The 20,196-nt window shown below is 43.4% G+C and overlaps 1 protein-coding gene across 1 annotated transcript; it reads right to left on the bottom strand.

The window, feature by feature from the left end:
* Positions 1-570: 570 nt before the first annotated feature.
* On the bottom strand, positions 571-19,730 carry LOC147891375 (uncharacterized). Its single transcript, XM_087389752.1, has 6 exons — positions 19,055-19,730; positions 16,304-16,828; positions 8,354-8,755; positions 4,559-5,474; positions 3,146-3,237; positions 571-999 (listed from the first exon to the last, which is right to left on the bottom strand). The coding sequence occupies exons 2-6, from the start codon at positions 16,393-16,395 to the stop codon at positions 882-884; spliced, it is 1,620 nt and encodes a 539-aa protein (XP_087245878.1). The 5' UTR covers positions 16,396-16,828; positions 19,055-19,730; the 3' UTR covers positions 571-881.
* Positions 19,731-20,196: the final 466 nt, after the last annotated feature.

Raw genomic sequence — 20,196 nt, 5'->3', positions numbered from 1 at the left:
TTTTTTATACTTTTATTTTCACAAGAACTAGATCACTTTGACTCCTTTCTTGTATTACCGTCTGGAGGTATGTACATCACATCATCGGCGGGGATCAGGTTGACGGTAGACAGATTATATCAGTGTTTGTTGAAGATATTCAGGAGGAGTAAACAGGACATATACTCAAGTGATTCACATGCTTCAAGAGAGAGAGCAGCAAGATTCGTTAGGATGTAGCATTTGAAACATGACGTTAGGTGGCTCTACAATTGTCCTCCTTGCTTAATCAGGGATTTAGTTCAGGATAGGAACTGCCTATGTGTGCTTTTGTTTTCTCCTTTGCTTTCATAAGAATACAGGCTCGGCCACCTCATGTATTTTAGGCTTAAGCTATAATATATATTATCTTCAATGTAAATAATATTCCACACTCGTGCAAATCTTCCTCAGATTCCCAAAACTCCAGATTAACAGCAGGAACTATGAAATATTTCAAAACCCAAACAGCAGGAATTATGGTTTAGAACGTACCAATGCTAACATGGAGTGTTTTCAGGGTTGCATGCAAAGTAATTCTCCCAGCAGAGATTACCATCTGGACTTACATAGCTGCTAATTTGTAGTGCTTGTTGTTTGTAAACACAAATGTTCTTCTCAGAAAGAGGTTACAGAGGATGGAATTTCATAAGGATAATTACTTATATTATTCCTGCAAGGAGACTCCTTGCAATGACTTGGAGGTAATAAAACTCAGCTCCAATACTATACAACATGTGTCAGAGGTACAACAGAATGGGTAAGTTGAGATGGCGCTATTTCATACTACAAATAAAGAAACAAGCCATAAATGTTTCAAACCCATGAATGCATGGAAAATTTCCACAATTGCTGGCATTTCGTCACCTGAAAAGAAATTGTGCATTTTGATGGATGAAGATAGTGCCATCAGAAGCTTGTCGTCCTTTTCTATGTTTCTCCATGGGAGAAAACTGACATCGTCCAGACTCTTGTGAACTGCTCCATGAAGATATTAAACAATCATTTGCATTGTCCCTAAATGTTTCATTTGTATTTCCAATTGTGGCAGATTCTAAACGACAGAATCGAAATTCTCAAAAGAAACTGTTATCATTTTTCACGTTTTTCTCTTATCATGCAAATTTGGGTCGTGCTAGTTGGGTTTCAAATAAAAAAGCAATTGCATATATAGAAAGACCTTTAGAAGCCCATAAATGAGGCCTTTCGTTCACTCAAACTGCCTTTCCACAACATATCCTTTGAATGTAGAGAGTCACGTTTTCTGACTAGTAGGTTCAGGGATATTATTGTAAAGAACTTTGGAATATCCATCAATTAATACTTATGATCAGAATTATTAGAATGATATCCCAAAAGCTTTCAGAGAAGGGACATAAACCTATGGCCAGATAAAGATTCTTTCTCAAGAATGAGACATTCAAACATCACTGAAAAATCTTTCAAAATAAAGAACTTCAGAACCCAGCAACAGCAGCTTTTATTTGTAGGATTTGGAACTCATGATCTCTTTATAAAGGGGGATTGACGTGCTATGCATTTATTTTTCCAAATTGTGCCTCCCTAAATGATTCTCCTGAAGATGAACAACAACTCCACGATGACCTCTGCATTCCCTTTGCTGCCTGCATACATCTTTGCCCCTCTTTTTCTTCTGTCTCGCCCTCCTTCCCACATGCACATCCCCCTCTTTCCTTTAATTGCCTCCTTCTACCCCTTTTATCCATGCTATCGTCCCTGTTTTTGCTGATGATTCTCAGCCCGTGCCCCCCTGCTGTTTCACACAGTGTAAGGCCTGGACAGCCTCATTTGTGCAGCACATAGCCTTACTTGGACACACATATCCCCCCCCCCCCCCCCGGGCGGCCATGTTTTGTCCAACTGTTGTCATCCTTCTATTCCTCTTATCTATCTTAATGTAATGTCACCGCCACAGGTTCTCCATCCCTCCACTCCTTGGCCCTCCTCTAGTCATTCTCTATGAAAAATACCTGCCTGCATTAGCCTGAAACTGGGTCTGAGAATGTTTGCAAGGTACTTGATTGTCAGCCTGTGCCCCCCTGCAGTTTCACACTGGTATATGGCCTGGACAGCCCCATTTGTGCAGCCCATAGCCTTACTTGGACACAAATACCCCCCGTTTCAACTCTTGTCATCCTTCTATTCCCCTTATCTATCTCATGTAATATCACCACCATAGGTTCTCCATCTCTCCAGTCCTTGGCCTCCCGCTACTCATTCTCTATGAAAAATACCTGCCTGCATTAGCCTAGTCCACATCTGAAACTAGGTCTGTGAATTTTTGCAAAATACATGAGCACTTTGAACAGACAGATTACTACTGTTTTGCTTGCAGTTTGAACTTCAGCTTTCTTCCCAATAGGTCGCCATTCATTTTCATCAACAATATGCTTGCATTTTTACATTCTGGCTCACTGCATATTGACACAGGCTCGGGTACCCCACTAGACATGATTTCCACACCTTCCATCACTATACCTAGGATATCTACACAAACTCCTTGTCAACACAGTCATGAATACACTACCTTCCTACTTCCGGCTGCTGAACTGCTGCCAGGTCTCTTGTGACTGGACCCTGGCTGAGGGTTCAGCAACCCCTGAGGCTTGCCTGTGGTCAAGGAGATGACCACAATCTCTTGGATGCCAGTGACAGCTCATATGTGCATGAGCATCCCTTTGCAGAGTTATTGATCAGCAAATGTATTGTTGTTGAGTTGATTGAAGACTAAGCTTATCAAATGCTTATATATAAGTGAAGGGGACAAAGAGCTCACCAGTGACCACTGTGACTTGGAATGTATGCAGCATGTCTTTTGATAGGTTCCCTAGGAAGCTTGTCATGTATATACCTAGATGAATCCAAGAACATTCCCAAACTCATCCTCTAAAAACACAACATAGTGCAGTTTCAAGTCTTACATCACAGGCTTCTTTATGATGAGGTGGATAATATTCTTCTCTAGGATGACAAAAAAGAATCAGGAAACCCACATGGGCAGGGAATGCCTGAGCCAAAAAGCAAACCAGTAGGGGAGAAAGGGATAGGAAGGATGGAGAGAGAGAGAGAGAGAGAGAGAGAGAGAGAGATTCACTAGAAGACATACCAATTTTGAAATTGAGCAATTCTCTCTTTGTTGGTCAAGCCAACGTTTTGGCGCCGCCTTGAAGCTACCAAAAAAGACCTTGATTGAGATGTCTACATACACCATAAAAGAATAATGATCAAACGATAGCTTTAGTATTAGTAATATATTAGAAATAACATTAAGATTCTCTGTAGATCAAGTCTTATCCTAGTCTTTCTTCCCATAGAATCAAAAAGCGTATCAATGGTTTTGCCAACTAAGGAAAAGAGTATCAACATGTGCACGTGTTATGAGACTATAGCATGAATCGGCTAGAGGTAACACCAAGCAATTTCAATAGTCTCCTCACAGGATATTCTACACACTCCCATGGCCATTGGGGGAAGATTCAGGGCTCCTCACGCAACGTAGTGGACAGGAGAGCTTCTTTCATGAGAGAGTGCGACCATGGTCTAATCTTCACATATACAACTACAGGGCCTTCATGGCATTTCCACTCTCTGGATTGATTAGACAACCTCCTTTTTTTTTTGCATGATTTTTTATGAGGCTCTTTCAAGATTTTATCTTGGATCTTTTGTAATATGGCCATACTAAATAGAAATTTAATTTTCGGAAGAAATGTAAAAATTCACATCTAGCAATTTGAAAGAGTTTACCGAGTAAGATAAGCTTATAGCAAGTATGTAGACCCCAATCCATGGAACGTGACTGGAACTTACTGAAGTGTTTGGAAAGCAACTAGGCTTTGCAAATTCTCATGAGCAATGTACCTAAGCTTATAATGAGTACGTAGTAAATGGTCTCGATCCCCCCTTGATCTTATGCAACGACCATCAGATCTTTGCAAATATGATCTAAACTGTCCCGTTAATTTTAAGGACATGGAACTTAGATTTGCAACGAGAAGGTGGAGGTTAAACATGACATTAAACACTACAAAATTTAGATTTGCAACGAGAAGGTGGAGCTTTAACATGACATTAAACACTACAAACTTGGCAAACATGTCTTTGCTCAGTGGACACCACAAATGCAAGCCTTGCCATGCATATTTCGAGTATTGCATGGCCAAAATTTGGAAATTTCTTACAATAAATCCAGACCAGAAAGTTTGGGATTATCATTGATCATGTGCCCTTGATTACGTCTCAAAGAAATGTGATATGTCAATTGTTGTGGGCATATGATGAAGTTTCTCTTTTTTTTTTCCATATGGCACATGTACCGGTACTCGTGTTGTATGTATGGTACCTAACATATGGTACCACCTTGGCTCTCATGCTAAGAAGTAAATGGAACAAAGGTCTTTTTTATTGTAAATTTTAGTTTGCACATGCATTTCCATGTCCTAGGGATATTGATCTTATAGGATCCCCAAGTACAAATTTCACACAAAATATCAAAATAAAAAAGCAAAAAAGTCCTCACCATTGGCCTTAAGTGCAACATGCCATTGTTTACTGAAATTGAATCACTGTCTAATTTACATTTCATCACTGGCGGTGCTGACTTTGTTGACTGATGCCCTTCTGAAATGACTGAGGTGCGGCTACTTTCAGAACTTTTGACAGAGACAGTTGATAATTTCATATCAAGCCTTTCTATCGAGGCAAGAAGGGCCTTCTCTTCATCTGAGAGGCCACACAGTCTATTACGAAACATCTTCTTCTTGTTTCTTAGGCAGCAAAGAATCAAACTCTCTTTTCCATGGTCTGGTAGCTGTTCTGCCTGGAAAGATTTCTTTGTGTGTGGTACACCTGAATTTTGTGGCAATTGATTAATCAGAGGCCTGGGGCTAGGACTACATAAATGCACCTTCACAATCTTCTCAGTTGCATCTGCGGCTTTTATATTGTATATGTATGGCTTCATGTCTGGCCTGAAGCCCATGGTTGCCTTAGTATCTTGGTGTCTCATTTGGCTACCCAATAAATAGTCTTTACAATCAGCGTGTGATTGCTGCTTTGTTCTACCACTGGCTGTACTTTCCTGCAAAATCTCTGCCTTTGCTTCACTACATAGTTCTCGAACCTTGCCATCGTCTTCTTGTGGTCCATCAACTCTCTTACCCACATGGAAGGATTGCAAGCTGAAATTTTCCAGGTCAGAATCAGTGTGCTCTTGAGATTTCCTCCCAACTTCAAGATCGATTGGATGGGAACTAAATGGGACTGCGAAATCATCCTTGTGAGCTTTTGAACAGCATTCATCAAGACGAGACTTGAGTTCTGTAATTTCTGCAATAAGAGAACTTGTAGCTGCTTCATTTTCTAGACGCTCTTGCAACACATCTTCAAGAAACTCTGTCTTAACCCTAGAGTCTTCCTGCTTTGAACCTGCATGGCTGTAGTCACAGACATAAGTAAAGTGCATAAAGGAGCTTAAAGAACAGTAGCCTTCCCATCTAAGCCCTTCTTACAAGGGCCTTGCAAGTACATCTCATTCCAAAATTAACAATCAAGTGAGGTATTGTTCAATTTAAATACCGCTATCATGTAGCTCAAACAATCTATGGAGTTCTAAAAACAACACATCACAGGTTACAATACATTTCTCCAACAAACAAACGATTTTTCAAGCATGCAAACGAGTATAACGTTGTACTCCTAAGGACGAACTTCTGCAGGCTGCCTCTATTGATTAAAATGGATTTTGATACAACACAGACTTTTCATTAAATCAAAGAAGAGAGATGAAAATATAAAATACATGCAAAAAGGAATAAATATATTACTTCTCTAAATAAGAACACCAACATGACCAACAACAAAAAAGAGTGTTTACCTTGAAATTTACATTTTAAATACCACAAATTTGTCACCAAGGGTAAATAGATTTTGATTCTTGTTAACTTATAACCTTGATAGGATTTGTTTCACTCCTGTCAATTTCTTCATGTTGGTCAGGATGTCCGTTTTAGAAAAGATGTTGCAATAATATCTTTGTTTATAAGGCAAGCAACGCAGCTTGAATAGAATTCAGGCCTGGCACACTTGAACAGCACAATGTTCCCATGTTCTTGACCATCATCAGGTGCCTCTTATAAATGTTCTGGTGGGCATTCAGTTACATATGATGTATATACACAGTACACTTCCTAACATTTGGAATCATTGACAGGTCCCAGGGTGTTCAGAATTCTCACCAGGCTTCTTACAGAACTACTTCTCTCTTTAGATGCTGCTCGGATTTTCTGGCTTACACCCATTGTGATTTAGTTTCTTGTACATACCCTTGTGTTCAAGAATCTAGACTAGTACCCAAACACCTTGATAGCTAGACCTACCACATAGTGGAAGAACGGAGAGCAAACCAAGAATCTTGAACTAGGAACACTTATGTAGATCCAACTTCAAAGAATATGTGTGCCTAAGAATCAAGTCACATACACTCAGAACTGGAGCAGCAGATAGCAGAAAAGTCAAAATATCGTAGCCCCTCCTCTCGTTCTGCTCCATCACCTAGTGCAGCATCCAGTCCGGCAGTAGCAGCACCAGCTCCATCAGCCTCAACAACAGGATCAGCTCCACCATCAGCCATATCGACCTCAACAGTCCTAAGCCTCTTCCTATCCCACTCTCTCATGGGCACAGTTCCCTCGGTCCCAGCCAGCATAGCCTCAGTCTACAGATCTAGCATAGTAGATCAGCCGCCTTTAATGAGGACCAATAGGTGTATACCAATATGGTGATTGCTATTCCCAAGAAGATTAGACACAGTAGCTATCATAAATATTAACAGTGATGTGATGTCTTCCATGCATATTCAGAGTATCTATGTCCCTCTCTGCTCAGTTAGCATACACGCTTCCGCACCGCAGTAGTTAGTACAAGCACCATTAGTAAGAGAGTGATGTAACCTTCTTGCCTATTATATCTACTGCCCATGTGACAGCCCTTGATTCAAAGGCTTTATTCATTCCTTTTTGGCATGTTTCATTGGTTCCTACCAAAGATTTTCTCGTCGATGTTAAGTGAACTCAGAGGAAATAATACGACAATAACTATCTTGCCTTTGTCATCATCTTTATAGAAAAAAGTCAAATGGACCCTTATTGAATCCCTTTTCTTGAAATGTTCATCTTTTAGTACCAAGCATGGGGTGGTTATTTTGATCCATAGAAAGCTTTCCGTAAGTTAAAGACCTTCTTGCCTCAAATCCTGGTCCTCAAATCCCTGGTCCTCAATATACAATTCCTCTTTTAGTAACCATTAAGAAAAGTGGCTTGAACAACCATCTGATAAAACATTGAAGTATGACTTACATTGACCTCCACCTGTACCTTCTGTAGATCTATTCCAAACTCCTCCAAATAAGTCTTTCCAAATAGCCATGCTTTTGTAAGACAGGTCATCACAACCACCATTTCAATTCATGTCAAATTATCCTGACTTGTCACAAAATGATCTTTCTTAAAGCTACCTTCCTTTTCTTACATTATCAAGAGAACATCACAAACAAATAAGAATGAAGGATGGGAATGCCCTGAATTCAACTTGAGCATCTAAGACAGGATCGATACCAGCGAACACGTATCTGACTTTGCCAATCTGAAAAGGGAAGTAAGACTGATCTTGCAGCTCGTTTTCGGAAGGTAACATTTGAATTTAAGGCTAAACCTGAAAGTGATAAGTGACCAGATATCTCACCTCACTCAATACCTAATATAAGGTCTGAGATAGAAGTCTGTGGCCGTACTACTTTGCATGAAGCCAGTAAGATGGCAGAGATGATTGAAAGAAAGATAAATCCTAAAAGGATTGATTATTTGAACGAAGCATCCACATCTAGTGGAAGCAAAGAATTTCTAAGACTGTCCTTTAAGTCTAGCTTTCAATGTCCAGTTTAGAGTGAAGAACCGAGAAAAAATAAATGTCTTGTCTACAAACTGGGCATCCATTTTATGAGTGCCCTATACTCTTTGGTCGCTTGGGAAAGCCTAATATTGCAGAGAGTAAGACTCCGAGCAGGAGGGTGACAGTTCTTCTGGCTGCAAGGGAGAGCAGAGCAAAGATAAAAAACCAGTTGCAAACATAGTTGAAACACCTCCCTTGTTCATTCAGTCCATGACTTATTTGAAATCTATGGTTTTGTGAATGGTCAAAGGATTGTGATCCTTTTCAATCATGGTTGCACCGAATGGTCAATAGTCCATTAATCTGAGAAGCAATTGACAATATAAAGTAAAACAGTTTTAAGGAGGAAGAAACAGGACTTTCTTACCAAGTTTTCAGCAAACTGTGGTGAGAATTTTCTTTACTTGGAGGGCTTGCCAAATGACCTTGAGTTTTTGATTCCAAAGAACACTCTGTCTCTGTCAATTCTTTTTTGGTTGTTTCTTGTGAGGACAAAATAGCCTTGTCAATGAATTGTGCTCTACCCTTCTGTTTGACATGACTTTCATGTCCCAAAGAAACACCTCTTTTATGTTTAATCATTGTGTCACTTTCTCTTGCTTTCTGAACATTTAATTGCCACCTATTTTGAGAGCCCTTATCTGAGTCTTGTGCAGACGAATAAATATATGTCGCTAATCGAGCCCGCTCTTTTCTTCTCCTTTCAAGAATAGCTTTGGCTTCCATTTCTTCTTCTTGCTCTCGTTGGAAGCGCGCCTCCTGCCACTTCCTGTATGTGTCTTCTATTAGCCTATGAAATTAATGTCACAGAAACATATGTTTACAAATGTTTCAAATTAAATTTGAGAGCAGTCAAAATGCCTCAATTTGCATGGAGACTTTTAAGGATGGAAGTTGGCTTATACCACCCTTCTGTAAGCAGTACCATTACAAAGTAATTATCAAAATTTTCCCTCTTTAATGTACCCCAAAATTAATAATCTTAGGCACACTATTCTAAGAACCAAATATATTTTTCAGGACAAGATATAGGTCACCTCGCTCACTTCTTCTCATAGCCTGCTCACCACCTGTTCACACTTTAAAAACATCTAAGCCATATGATTGCTCTGCTGTGCAACAACACAGTAGCATACCATGGCAAGAAGCCCTACAACAGTATAGTTCTCAAAGTTCTGAAGAATATGCAGAAATTATTTCAGGGATGTGAAGAACATCAAAAACAGCTAGAAACTGTTTCTATGCTAGGCTATTAAGATAGAGCGAATGTACCACACGTAGACTGCAAAAAAAAGCTTTCAAAATTTCACTCTTAGAAAAGTGTTGTGAGGAACCAGCAGGAATGATTTTCGATTTTGCAACTTGTATGTGCTTCCTAAAAAAACTAGTGAGCTGACCATACATTTGGAATAGAGAAAACAACAATTATTAATCATATGATTCATTAAATGCACTTCATGGGCACATGTTACACAGATTTCACAAATGATTCACGGTGTTTCATAGCCTCCATATGTGACTTTACATTCAGGTTTTCACTCAAAGTAGATCTGTGAAGAACAAAACTCCTGCTCATAGAATGGGTACTAGATACACAGCTTCCATATTTTTCATTCTAGCTTCATTGCAAAAGGAACTCAAATTATGAACGATGACCACGATAAATCCCTGAACCTGCTTGCAGAGACAGCCATTATTCTGTTAAATAGCAAATGTGATAACTTATTTAGCCTACAACAATATACTTAGTTGACTGCATGTATATGAAAAGGAAAGGCAGCACATTAGATACAGTTACTGCTATAACATTTTGTACTCAAATGAGAAGAAATCAGACATCGCTCCCCCTCACAGAACCAACCATGCAATTCATGGCTAGTCTTCATCACCCTATGGAAAGCACCATAGGGGATAATTAGAGTCCAAAAGAAAGACAAATTGCTAGCCACCTTGTGAGCCACGCATCCACAAACACCCATCAGTCCCGTCAGTCACAAGGTGCATATTCCTTGGCATTCTGAAAGAAGTGTCAAATGTCAGTAGAGCTAAGATGTCAATATATATTGCAAGAGGCCAATAACGAGGCCCAGTGATTGTGAGTCATCCAATCTCTCCTCGCTTGCCCAGCCACTGCCCTGATCCTCAAAGTAGCAATTAAGGAAGCCCTGAGCATTGAGTATAGATGTTCAGCGCCATGCCCCTTTGTTCTCGTGACTCTTCCTTTGCTCTCTTTCCCTCTCTAGTGAGAGCACCAGCAAAGGAAGTTTTGCTTAAGTGGTGCTGCCTTCTTGTTTACAACTATCACTTGCACCAGGATCAAGCCCAGGTGGCAGTGACAACTGGCTGCCTTAGCCAATTGTCCCTACACAGCAGATTCGGCAGGGCAGCAGCATGCATGGAAAGGGGGCTGGGGGAGGCGCCTTTTATGGGCAGCATCAACCCCCTTCAAGTCGTCCCCTAAGGCTCAGCAAACAGCCCAACCAGCCCAGCCAACCAGCCGACTGGCTGGTCGGCCAGTTCAGGCTAGTTGGGTCAGCCAAAACGGGCCCTTCCAGCCCCTATATAAAGGGGGCCATGCCCCTCATTTCATCCTCCAGCAGCCCCTTTCAGCCATCCTATGGGCGAGGTTGGGTGTCCTATTTCAGCAGCATAGCTCCATCTCCCGCATGTCGTCAGGGGAGCGGTCTCAGTGCAGTTTTGTATGCCAATTTGGCAATCATGTATCAATAAAGCAGTGTATTATAGTTAGGTATATCTTCGGTGTCTTTCATGCTTGAGTTCTTCCTTGTATGTTCGTCTATTTTCCGCACAACTAGTCCCTACATGTTACAACAACACTGACCTTAGTAACAACTGTCTACCTCTGTGTTAGAAATGACCCAACAGAGCATACGCACAGGAGCTCACACAATGTGTGTGTGGGGTGTGGAATCACAAACTTCTTAACTTAATGTGCAAAGATGTGCAAGCAAATAAATAGACAATGCTCAGAAACAAATATAGAAGCAACTCTTTATATTTCCATCCGTCCACAAAGTAGGACAGGATACAATACCAAAAGGTTCTCCTACAAGATATCAAGCACTTCTAGATCTCTGAGCCCGCATGCTCCACCTCGAGCATATGTAGACTCTCTGTCTAGATCCCTTCCACCTTGATGTCCGGAAGCCAGCCTAGGTGGGCTGCCACTCTAGCTCAGTCTGCAGATTCTCCTAGGTCACCTTGTCCTCCTGAATGTAGCCCTAAGGCTCCCCCTTTGCTGCTCCTGTCTGCTGTCCTGAGGGCTGCTCCAAGTGATGTTTATGGAGGCCCCTAGGGGCCCCTTTTATAGGGCAAAGCCCTGCTCAAAATAGCCGACCCAAACTGGCCGACTTCAGGGTCTGTTTGGGCCAACCCTGGTCTGTGGGAATACTTGCTGTAGGCAGCCCCTTTTAGGGCCCTCTTTGCCAGGGCCTTTGGCCCACACTCCAAGGGCTTTAACCCTCCAAGGCAGGGTCCCAGCCCCTTCTGTCTGCCTATATAAGGCTTGGTTGGCTGGCTCCAACCAGCCCAACCAGCTCAACCAGGATGGCCGACCCTGCTGTTGGTACACCCGCCTCTGCTGTGCCCCTTTCTGACACCCTGTACTGCCCACACGTGTGCGCCTTGGCTGTGCCTCATGTTGCCTCAGTCCGCCCTCCTGTGCACCTCTGTAAGGGGCCTGTTCCAGCCCATATGCACAGTCCTTGAGGGGCCTCTGCCAGGCTGCTGTGCTGCCCATGTGGCAGCCCCTTCAGCCCTTTCCCTATGAGGTGCTGCCAATGTGGCAGCCCCCTCTCCACCATGAGTCTTTTGGGCACATGCCCTAGGTCTCCCTCCCCCATGCTCTTCTCATATGGGGGCTTATAGATGGGGAGGTGACCTTTCCAACACCCCCTCTCACCGACACATCTCGGCCCAATGCCAACACGTCGATGACGATGCTCCAGTAACTCCCTGGTCGTAGTCCTCTGGAGCGTTTCGATGTTGAAATCTTTTCCTGGCTTTTCATCCAGTGGCTCCTGGTCCACCATGTTTGGTTCCGCTTCCGCACACCATCCTAGTACACAGGTCCATCTCTGGTAGCACCACCTGGCGCCACCTCCTTCAGTCACGTTCTTGCCTTTGAACTCGAGCAATCCATCCATCACGATCTTCCAATTGTCCCCCTCATGATGAGTGAACACCCTGGAGTCTTCCAGGCACCATGCTTCCTTTGGCAAGGTCTGCAACCAATGAATATTTCTAGATAACCTGGACCATGAACTCTCGCTGAGTTCTCAAGCAGGTACTCTTCTGGCTTCAGTACTCTTTGTCCATCACCTTCTAGCAATCTGCGTTCGAGATTTGAAGAAGCACCAATACTTCCCCTTCTGCCTTCGAAGAAACCAATTCCTTCCAATCTTGTTTTTCTTGAGAAAAATGAAGAGCAGAGTCTCTCCACAACATGCTATAAAGGCTTAAACGCAAAATATCAAGTACATACCAGACTGTTGTACTGCCTCTGTATTTGATCTGAACGCAAACCCTGTACCTCATGGAGGCACCCACCAAGAGCCTGTGTAATCTTGTACTGTCCCCTTCTAAAGTACAACATCCATCTCACCATGAGACCCCAGGGCCCTTCATGGAATCCACCCTCGTGTTAGTGTCAACAGCCACGCACTTGGAAGGTACCAAGTGCTCCATGCTGTCCTTCACCTTCACAAAGGCATCTAATGTAATGAAGGGAGTGGATGGAGACTTATATAGTCCCTCCACATTTTCCCCCTAAAGGGCCTCTAACTTGGCCTCTTTTTCCCCTTCATTACATCTCACTCCTCGTCGACCCATATCTCTATGTCAGACATCCTCACTGTGATTTCTTGGTCAACATATCTGACCTCGGTAACACTCGGTGATGTCACCAGAAACAACTCTTTGATTACCACATTTGCTTTGGCCTCTCCCTTTGAATCTGAGTCGGACTCCTTTTTGTTTTTCCGATCTGCCTTTTTCTTTCTGCAGTCCTTTGCAAAACGTCTTGGCGTATCACAGTAGAAGCACTTCTTCTTTTGCTTATTCTTCGAAGTCTCCTCGTCATCAAAGTCGTCTTTCTTGGACTTGCCACCGGGATTGCCCTTTCCTTTGCTAGTGTAATCCTTCGCCAGCATCGCCTTGTCATCTTTGTCGTCGTTGTAGAGCTTCTCCCGAGCTTCCTCCTATAGCAGTAATGGACCCAACTCCTCAAACGCCAGAGGTTTGGTCCTCTATCCTGCTGTCACGGTCGTAACAAAGCTCTTAAAACTCTGAGGTAGTCTCCTCAGTACCATCAAGCTATGTACCGTATCTCCTTCTTCCATATCAAGATTGTAGAGTTGAAGCTGAAGAAGCAAAATCCAGGAGGTGTTATCCGTCTCCTATAGATCCTTCAGAGTGACCCACGCCTCTACTGACGCCTCGGCCATTTGGATATGTGGAAGAACAAAGTCCGCCGAAGTCCCTATGATAAATGCCAAGGCATGGGCATCTCTGTCTTCCCAAGCTTCGAGCTCCTCTCTGTCTACTGCCATGACTATCTTCCCTTGCCTGTCCACCATGTCCTCCGGCTTCGCCTCCAGTCCCGTTGTCAACTTCCACAACTTCCGAGCCACTAAATGGCTCTGGATTTTCACCTTTCAGATCGGGTAGTTGGTCTCGTCTAGTTTCCCAGACTCTCCGAAGTTAGGGATAGTGAATGAGAGAAAACTGGGGGGCGGGGAGAGGAGGAAGGGAGAGCAAGAGCTGAAGAGACTATAGAGGTCGACATCTCTGCTGTTATATCACACAGCAAAGTCAACCAAACTCTATTTTTAGTAGACCAGAACTCTGAACGCACCTGACTGAACCTGAGTCACCCTCCTTCTCGCAAGGGCACAATCCTCCAGTCGTGGAAGTCGATTCCCAACAGCGTCTGAATCAGGGTCGTCAGCAAGGTCCCTACCTTCAGGCTCCCACACCTGTGAGCCTTCTACTTGGGCTCTGATACCATGTTAGAAATGACCCAATCGAGGGTACGCACAGTGGAAGACTGATAGTAATGCCCAGGAGCTCACACCGTGTGTGTGTCTGGTGTGGAATCACAAACTTCTTAACTTAATGTGCAAAGATGTGCAAGCCAGTAAATAGACAATGCTCAGAAACAAATATAGAAGCAACTCTTTATATTTCTGTCCGTCCACAAAGTAGGACAAGATACAATACCAAAAGGTTCTCCTACTAGATACCAAGCACTTCTAGATCTCTGAGCCCGTGTGCTCCACCTCGAGCATATGTAGACTCTCTGTCTAGATCCCTTCCACCTTGATGTCCAGAGCCAGCCTAGGTGGGCTGCCACTCTAGCTCAGTCTGCAGCTTCTCCTAGGTTACCTTGTCCTCCTGAATGTAGGCCTAAGGCTCCCCCTTTGCTGCTCCTGTCTGCTGTCCTGAGGGCTGCTCCAAGTGATGTTTATGGAGGCCCCTAGGGGCCCCTTTTATAGGGCAAAGCCCTACTCAAAAAAGCCGACCCAAACTGGCCGACTTCAGGGTCTGTTTGGGCCAACCCTGGTCTGTGGGAATACTTGCTGTAGGCAGCCCCTTTTAGGGCCCTCTTTGCCAGGGCCTTTGGCCCACACTCCAAGGGCTTTAGCCCTCCTTCCAAGGCAGGGTCCCAGCCCCTTCTGCCTGCCTATATAAGGCTTGGTTGGCTGGCTCCAACCAGCCCAACCAGCTCAACCAGGATGGCCGACCCTGCTGCTGGTACACCCACCTCTGCTGCGCCCCTTTCTGACCCCCTATACTGCCCACACGTGTGCGTCTTGGCTGCGCCACATGTTGCCTCAGTCCGCCCTCATGTCTGCCTCTGTAAGGGGCCTGTTCCCGCCCGTATGCACAGTCCTTGAGGCACGTCTGCTAGGCTGCTGTGCTCCCCACATGGCAGCCCAGCCCCTTTAGCCCTTTCCCCTGTTAGGTGCTGCCCATGTGGCAGCCCCCTCTCCACCATGAGTCTTTTGGGCACATGCCCTAGGTCTCCCTCCCCCATGCTCTCCTCATCTGGGGGCTTACAGATGGGGAGGTGACCTTTCCAACACTCTGCACGTTATTGATGGCCAAGAGAGCTCTGGCAATCTGTAATGAGGTCTGACAAAGGAAGCCTTGACAAAATACCACATCTATCATGCTGAGTGGGAGAGACCTGTAAAAGTCATTTAATTTTTGGCGAAGAGGGGCAAAAGGGGAACGAATTCTCATACTGAATTAAAAGAATTGATTGCACATAGGACATGGGCCATCCCAACTTAAACAAAAGATCAAACACAAAAAAACTCCCTTCACACTTACACGAGTCTTGACAGTGGTGGTCAAAGGACATATGAAGTAAAACATGAAAAGAAAGGAGAAAGAAACTCTGAACTACATAAAAAGGAGGGAGCAGTGCCTCTCAGAGCCTTGCTTGCTTAGTCTAAATATTGACTAGGTTTGGAAATGCTGTGACCTCAGTCGTAAATGCCACAAAGAGTATGAATGAGGTCCGTATCCAGATTGAAATGTCTAGTCAAAGTCTTTAGAGTGTGGATGAGATCTCAGACAGGCATTTTAGTCTTGCACACTACCAAATCCAAAGTTTTGAGTTGGGAATGCTCTCAACTTATATAATTTGAGCCAGTACCAAGACAGATGAGGAAAGCATTGGCATTCATCTAAACACGAGGGCACGGCTCTAGACATGAGACCAGGCATCGGCATGTGAAGGGGTCGGATTGGATACCATGGGAAGAGCAGTTCTGTTTACTCTTCAATAAATCAGCAGTAGAGATTGAGGAGCACACCCTTGCATCATACTCTCCTATAGTGGGAGGATTTGCCAGGTCTTAGTGCAACATGACAAAACTGTCCAAATCCTCTCAATGAGGACTGTATCAATGCTATGGCTACTTAACACCAATTTGGTCGCGGAGACAAGAAAATAACTCCTTGAGCAATCTTAAGGCACTGTACACACTACAAGCAAAAACCACTAGCTTTTGGTTACACTTTGCACCATTTTAGTATCTTTGTAATGATGTTTTTGTACCATGGGTCGTATCCAACATCCCATGAATGTTAACATGATAATGAAGATCATCATCATCATCTCTCTCTCTCTCTCTCTCTCTCTGACTCCATCCTTGCTAGGATGTCTTCTGCATTGCTTAGGACAACTGCATCCATTGCCCCTGGAAAAAGTTGAGGTAAAATGAATTTGGAATCTTTATATGAAGAATTCTAGAGTTTGATGGGCTATTGTAAAAGGAACATCTACCTTTGCCTCATTGCTGTAATTCTTGCATTTCTAATCCTCCGTAGCTCCATACTTGATCGCACACACCCCTCCAGCACATGTTCGCATCCCATTTTTGTGTTTCTGTGCAAAGCTAGCGTTCAAAGTTCCATGTGAAAGCAAAAATGAAGCAGTGCACCCTCAGTTGAAAAAGGAATCCACCTTCGCCTCATTGATGTACTTCTTGCATCTCTAATGTATCATAACTCTATACCATATCGCACACATCTTTCCAAAACATGTTCAGATCTCATTTTGTGTTCCGTGCAAGGCTGGTGTTCAAATTTTCATGGGATCGCAAAATGAAGCACTGCATCCTCCCGGACTTTTAATTCTGCAATAAGTTCATAGATTTCCATGCTCCACCATTGCTGATCACCTGCAAAGCTGGTCAGGATAAGTCCTTTAGGCTCAAATATATAACTGCACCGCTCCATCGTGCATGATAATCCTTTCCAAAATCCTCCTCATCCTTCCTCGTTTGTAGGTTACGATTTTAGATTGTATCTGCAAGGATAATTATTGTGAAGATGCATCAATACTTATAAACATCACACAGTCAGCCTGTAAGACTGCAAACACTTGCCATCAGAAACGTAATCAATTATCCTATGTTATGGTTCATAGTAAACTAATGCAAATGGTTCTGCATCTTCGTATTTATTCAAGATTCAACCTCACAAAATTAGCAAGGAGAAATGGATATCAAGGAGAACATACATACTTAACCTTCTGTTTCACTGATTAATACTATATTTGCCAAAATAAACAAATATTTCATGTATATGGGTTCTGCTTTTTGCAAAACAAGACATCTGCATTGATATACATCAAAGCACCAAGGACTAGACCCCCTTTTGCATGTTCGCACATTCCTCAGCTCAAGCTTCACAACTCATACTCATGCAGCTGCATGCCCTCTCTTCCATTTAAGCCGCTGTCAAGTTGTGTCGTTCTGATGCTGATTGGGAGTATTTATGCTGATGTGGCATCACAAAAAGCCAATATGGTTTCCAACGTCCTCCTTGACATCTAGTGGACACCTTGCTTGCTCGTACCAGTGTCTCAAATTTTCCCACTAAAAGTAGTAGTGGAAACATCCTCAATCTGGTCCTCTGTGCTGCATCCAAGTAGCTTAATCTTGGCACTTTGTAACTGTTCACATATGAACTGATGAACCTCAAGTTCTTTGCTGATTGTACGCAGCAAGCATTGTTACAATTGATGCGAGTCATATTCTCCTGCTTCATCAAGCAATTATGGAAGCCAAATGGCTTCACATGCAAGGTGCCAAATCAATTTAAGGCAACAAAGGGCATCGTTAGGTACGTTTTATGATTACAGGTCACCTGAACCACATCCTTCTTTCTTTAAAAAAATAATAATATACAAACGCAGCCTTACCTACATACGATCACTTTTGTCAGTATGCACACTGCACAGTATAGACTATACTATATACTGTACGATGCAGAATTTCCATACTATACACATACCAGAACTACCATGCCTAAGCTACTCCTGTCCCAAATCATACCACACAGCCGTATTTCATGTTTTTGTCGTATCTCCCTCTCCTGACGTTCAATTTACAATCTAGCTGATCAGTGCACATGCATATAAATTGCAGCAAAGGTTATTCGCTTCTGTGGAATCAGTAGCCTAGCCAATTGGCTGTATTTTTTGAAAGTCCTTGAGTACAGGCAAGGATTGCTTTAGGTAAAAATGCAGATGATAAAAACATACAAACAGCCCAAGTATCTCACACTTTGCAGCTCTGTCTTTGAGTTTGTTTCTCTTCACCTTGTAGTCAATCATACCCAGAACTTAAATGGAGGGCACTGTTCTGAGCACACTTGCAAGGTGAGGCTTTTATTTTACATTGTTTTCACTCATTCACCACCCTAGCTCCCCCCTTTCAACGTCCGGCAAAAAAGTTTTTGGGATGATCTCTCTCTCTCTCTCTCTCTCTCTCTCTCATATGCAGATGATGTAGCATTACTTGCAAGGGATGATGTGGCACTCACACTTGCTCAAGGATGGAGGCAAAGCTGCACAAGACCGGAGTAATGGTTATAGGTATCAGAAAGAAGGACGGGGATCTATCAAAAGAGAATCGATAGATAGAAATTGTCTCATATATACACATATAAGCTTGGAAGTCACAGATGACTACAAATGGAATGCTTGTGTGGAAAGTCTGCGAAGACAATAAATGCACAAACACGTGCAAACGAGGCGAGCAACGCTTACATCCCTGGATAAAGTTTGACATCCATTACTTGCAGCCACTGAATCATCTCCCTAGTCCCTACCAGATTGTTGGCAGAGAAAATATGGAAGAGACAGTGGAGTTACGGAACAAATAATGGATTCCTCTCTGCTCATAAAGGATATGCACGATATGTGGCGTATCTATTACGAGCTGCAGCAAGAGATCATATGACTCAGTTTTGTAAGAGGGATGCATTGCTTGGATTCCTCTGATGTGGATCGAGGCGCATCTCTGCGATTCCATCACATACATTGAATGTGGGTTTCCTTATTTTGATAAAGGACATGCACAATAAGTGAGCGCGTTCCTGCGATTCCATCGGGCACATGCTCTTATTCAACAACGTTTGTAAGTGACATTCTGCATTTCCTTAGTTCCTTTGATATGGGTTCATGCCTCTGTTTTTAGGATTCCTTTACTTTGAAGGCTTTTTGGCTACGACAGAGTTGAAAGCTTGCCTTTGCAATAAGCCATTACGCAAATCGACTGCTGTCCAATTGCGAGAAACGAAAAACAGTCGGCATCGCTATGGCTCCACCTGAATTGCCATCACCAGCCCTCACTCTTCGTACATGTTATGGCACACAACAATCACTCTGACTGGCATACTGAAATGACACCCTACGTCCTGTTGGTGCAAAGAACGCATAGCCGCTTCACGCATCTACTTAAATGCAGCGTGGTCGAGGCACCAAATTAACCGTTCAACTCTTTTCAATTGTCTTTAATGTTAAGTATGTCCCAGCAATATAATCTCATTCCTCCCTTGCCTCTCGATTCTCCCTTGGCTTTCCTTCCTGCCCCATTGCCACTCTTGCCTGCCTCCCGCTTGCCCCATCGCCCCTGCTCTCCATCTCTTGAGCTTCCGTCTCTTTGCATTGCCTCGACTCCCTCCCTGCCACAAGCGCCCTCACCTTTTCTCCTCCGTCTTTGAATCGCCCCTCCATCCGGCTCCCTCCAACCTTTTCTCTTCAAATCCCTCCCTGCTCGGTCTCGACGCTCTGCATCGTCGCCTAGACCTCATACACCCCTGTGACATGTTTCAATCTGTTGTCGAGCACACCCACTTCCGCATCCAATAGTGCCGGTTTTTAGTAGCTTTGTATCAGCTTTATTCGTCGCTGCAATTCTGTTATTTTCACGGGGAGGAGATAACCGAGGTGGGCGAAATGGGGTTGGGGATTACTTCTTTTAAATAGCCTAATTTTTGTTGGCCTGCCGTGAGAGGGAGGCGTCCAGGCGCAAAGCCAAAATTAGATTAGTTGGAATTTCTTTTCGTGTCCGGTCCGCGTCCACGTGTCTCTTGTCCGGGATGAACCCGATACCAAACGGACTCGTACTTTGGCTAGGAGTCAAGGCGCGTTGGTTGCGCAGGTTCCAAACAAGGGTGCATGTATGCACGAAAGCACTTGGTTCCAACTTGTTGGTTTTACGGGTCTTTAGACACCACTATCCATTGTTTATTATTTCTTGTCAATTGTTTAGTAAGAAATAATAAAACTCTTTGAGGACGCGCAAGATCCATTAGGATTTTCCAAGGTTCTATAGTTATTTGCATGCTCTCACACTGACTACAAAGCCATTGCCTTTAAATTTAAAA

Source organism: Dipteris shenzhenensis, chromosome 18 (genome assembly GCF_047967505.1).
Source record: "Dipteris shenzhenensis isolate YYH24624 ecotype China chromosome 18, Dip_SZ_1.0, whole genome shotgun sequence".
NCBI lineage: Eukaryota > Viridiplantae > Streptophyta > Polypodiopsida > Gleicheniales > Dipteridaceae > Dipteris > Dipteris shenzhenensis.
Note: the sequence above shows the minus strand (reverse complement) of the source record. Positions and strands in the feature narration are given on the sequence as shown.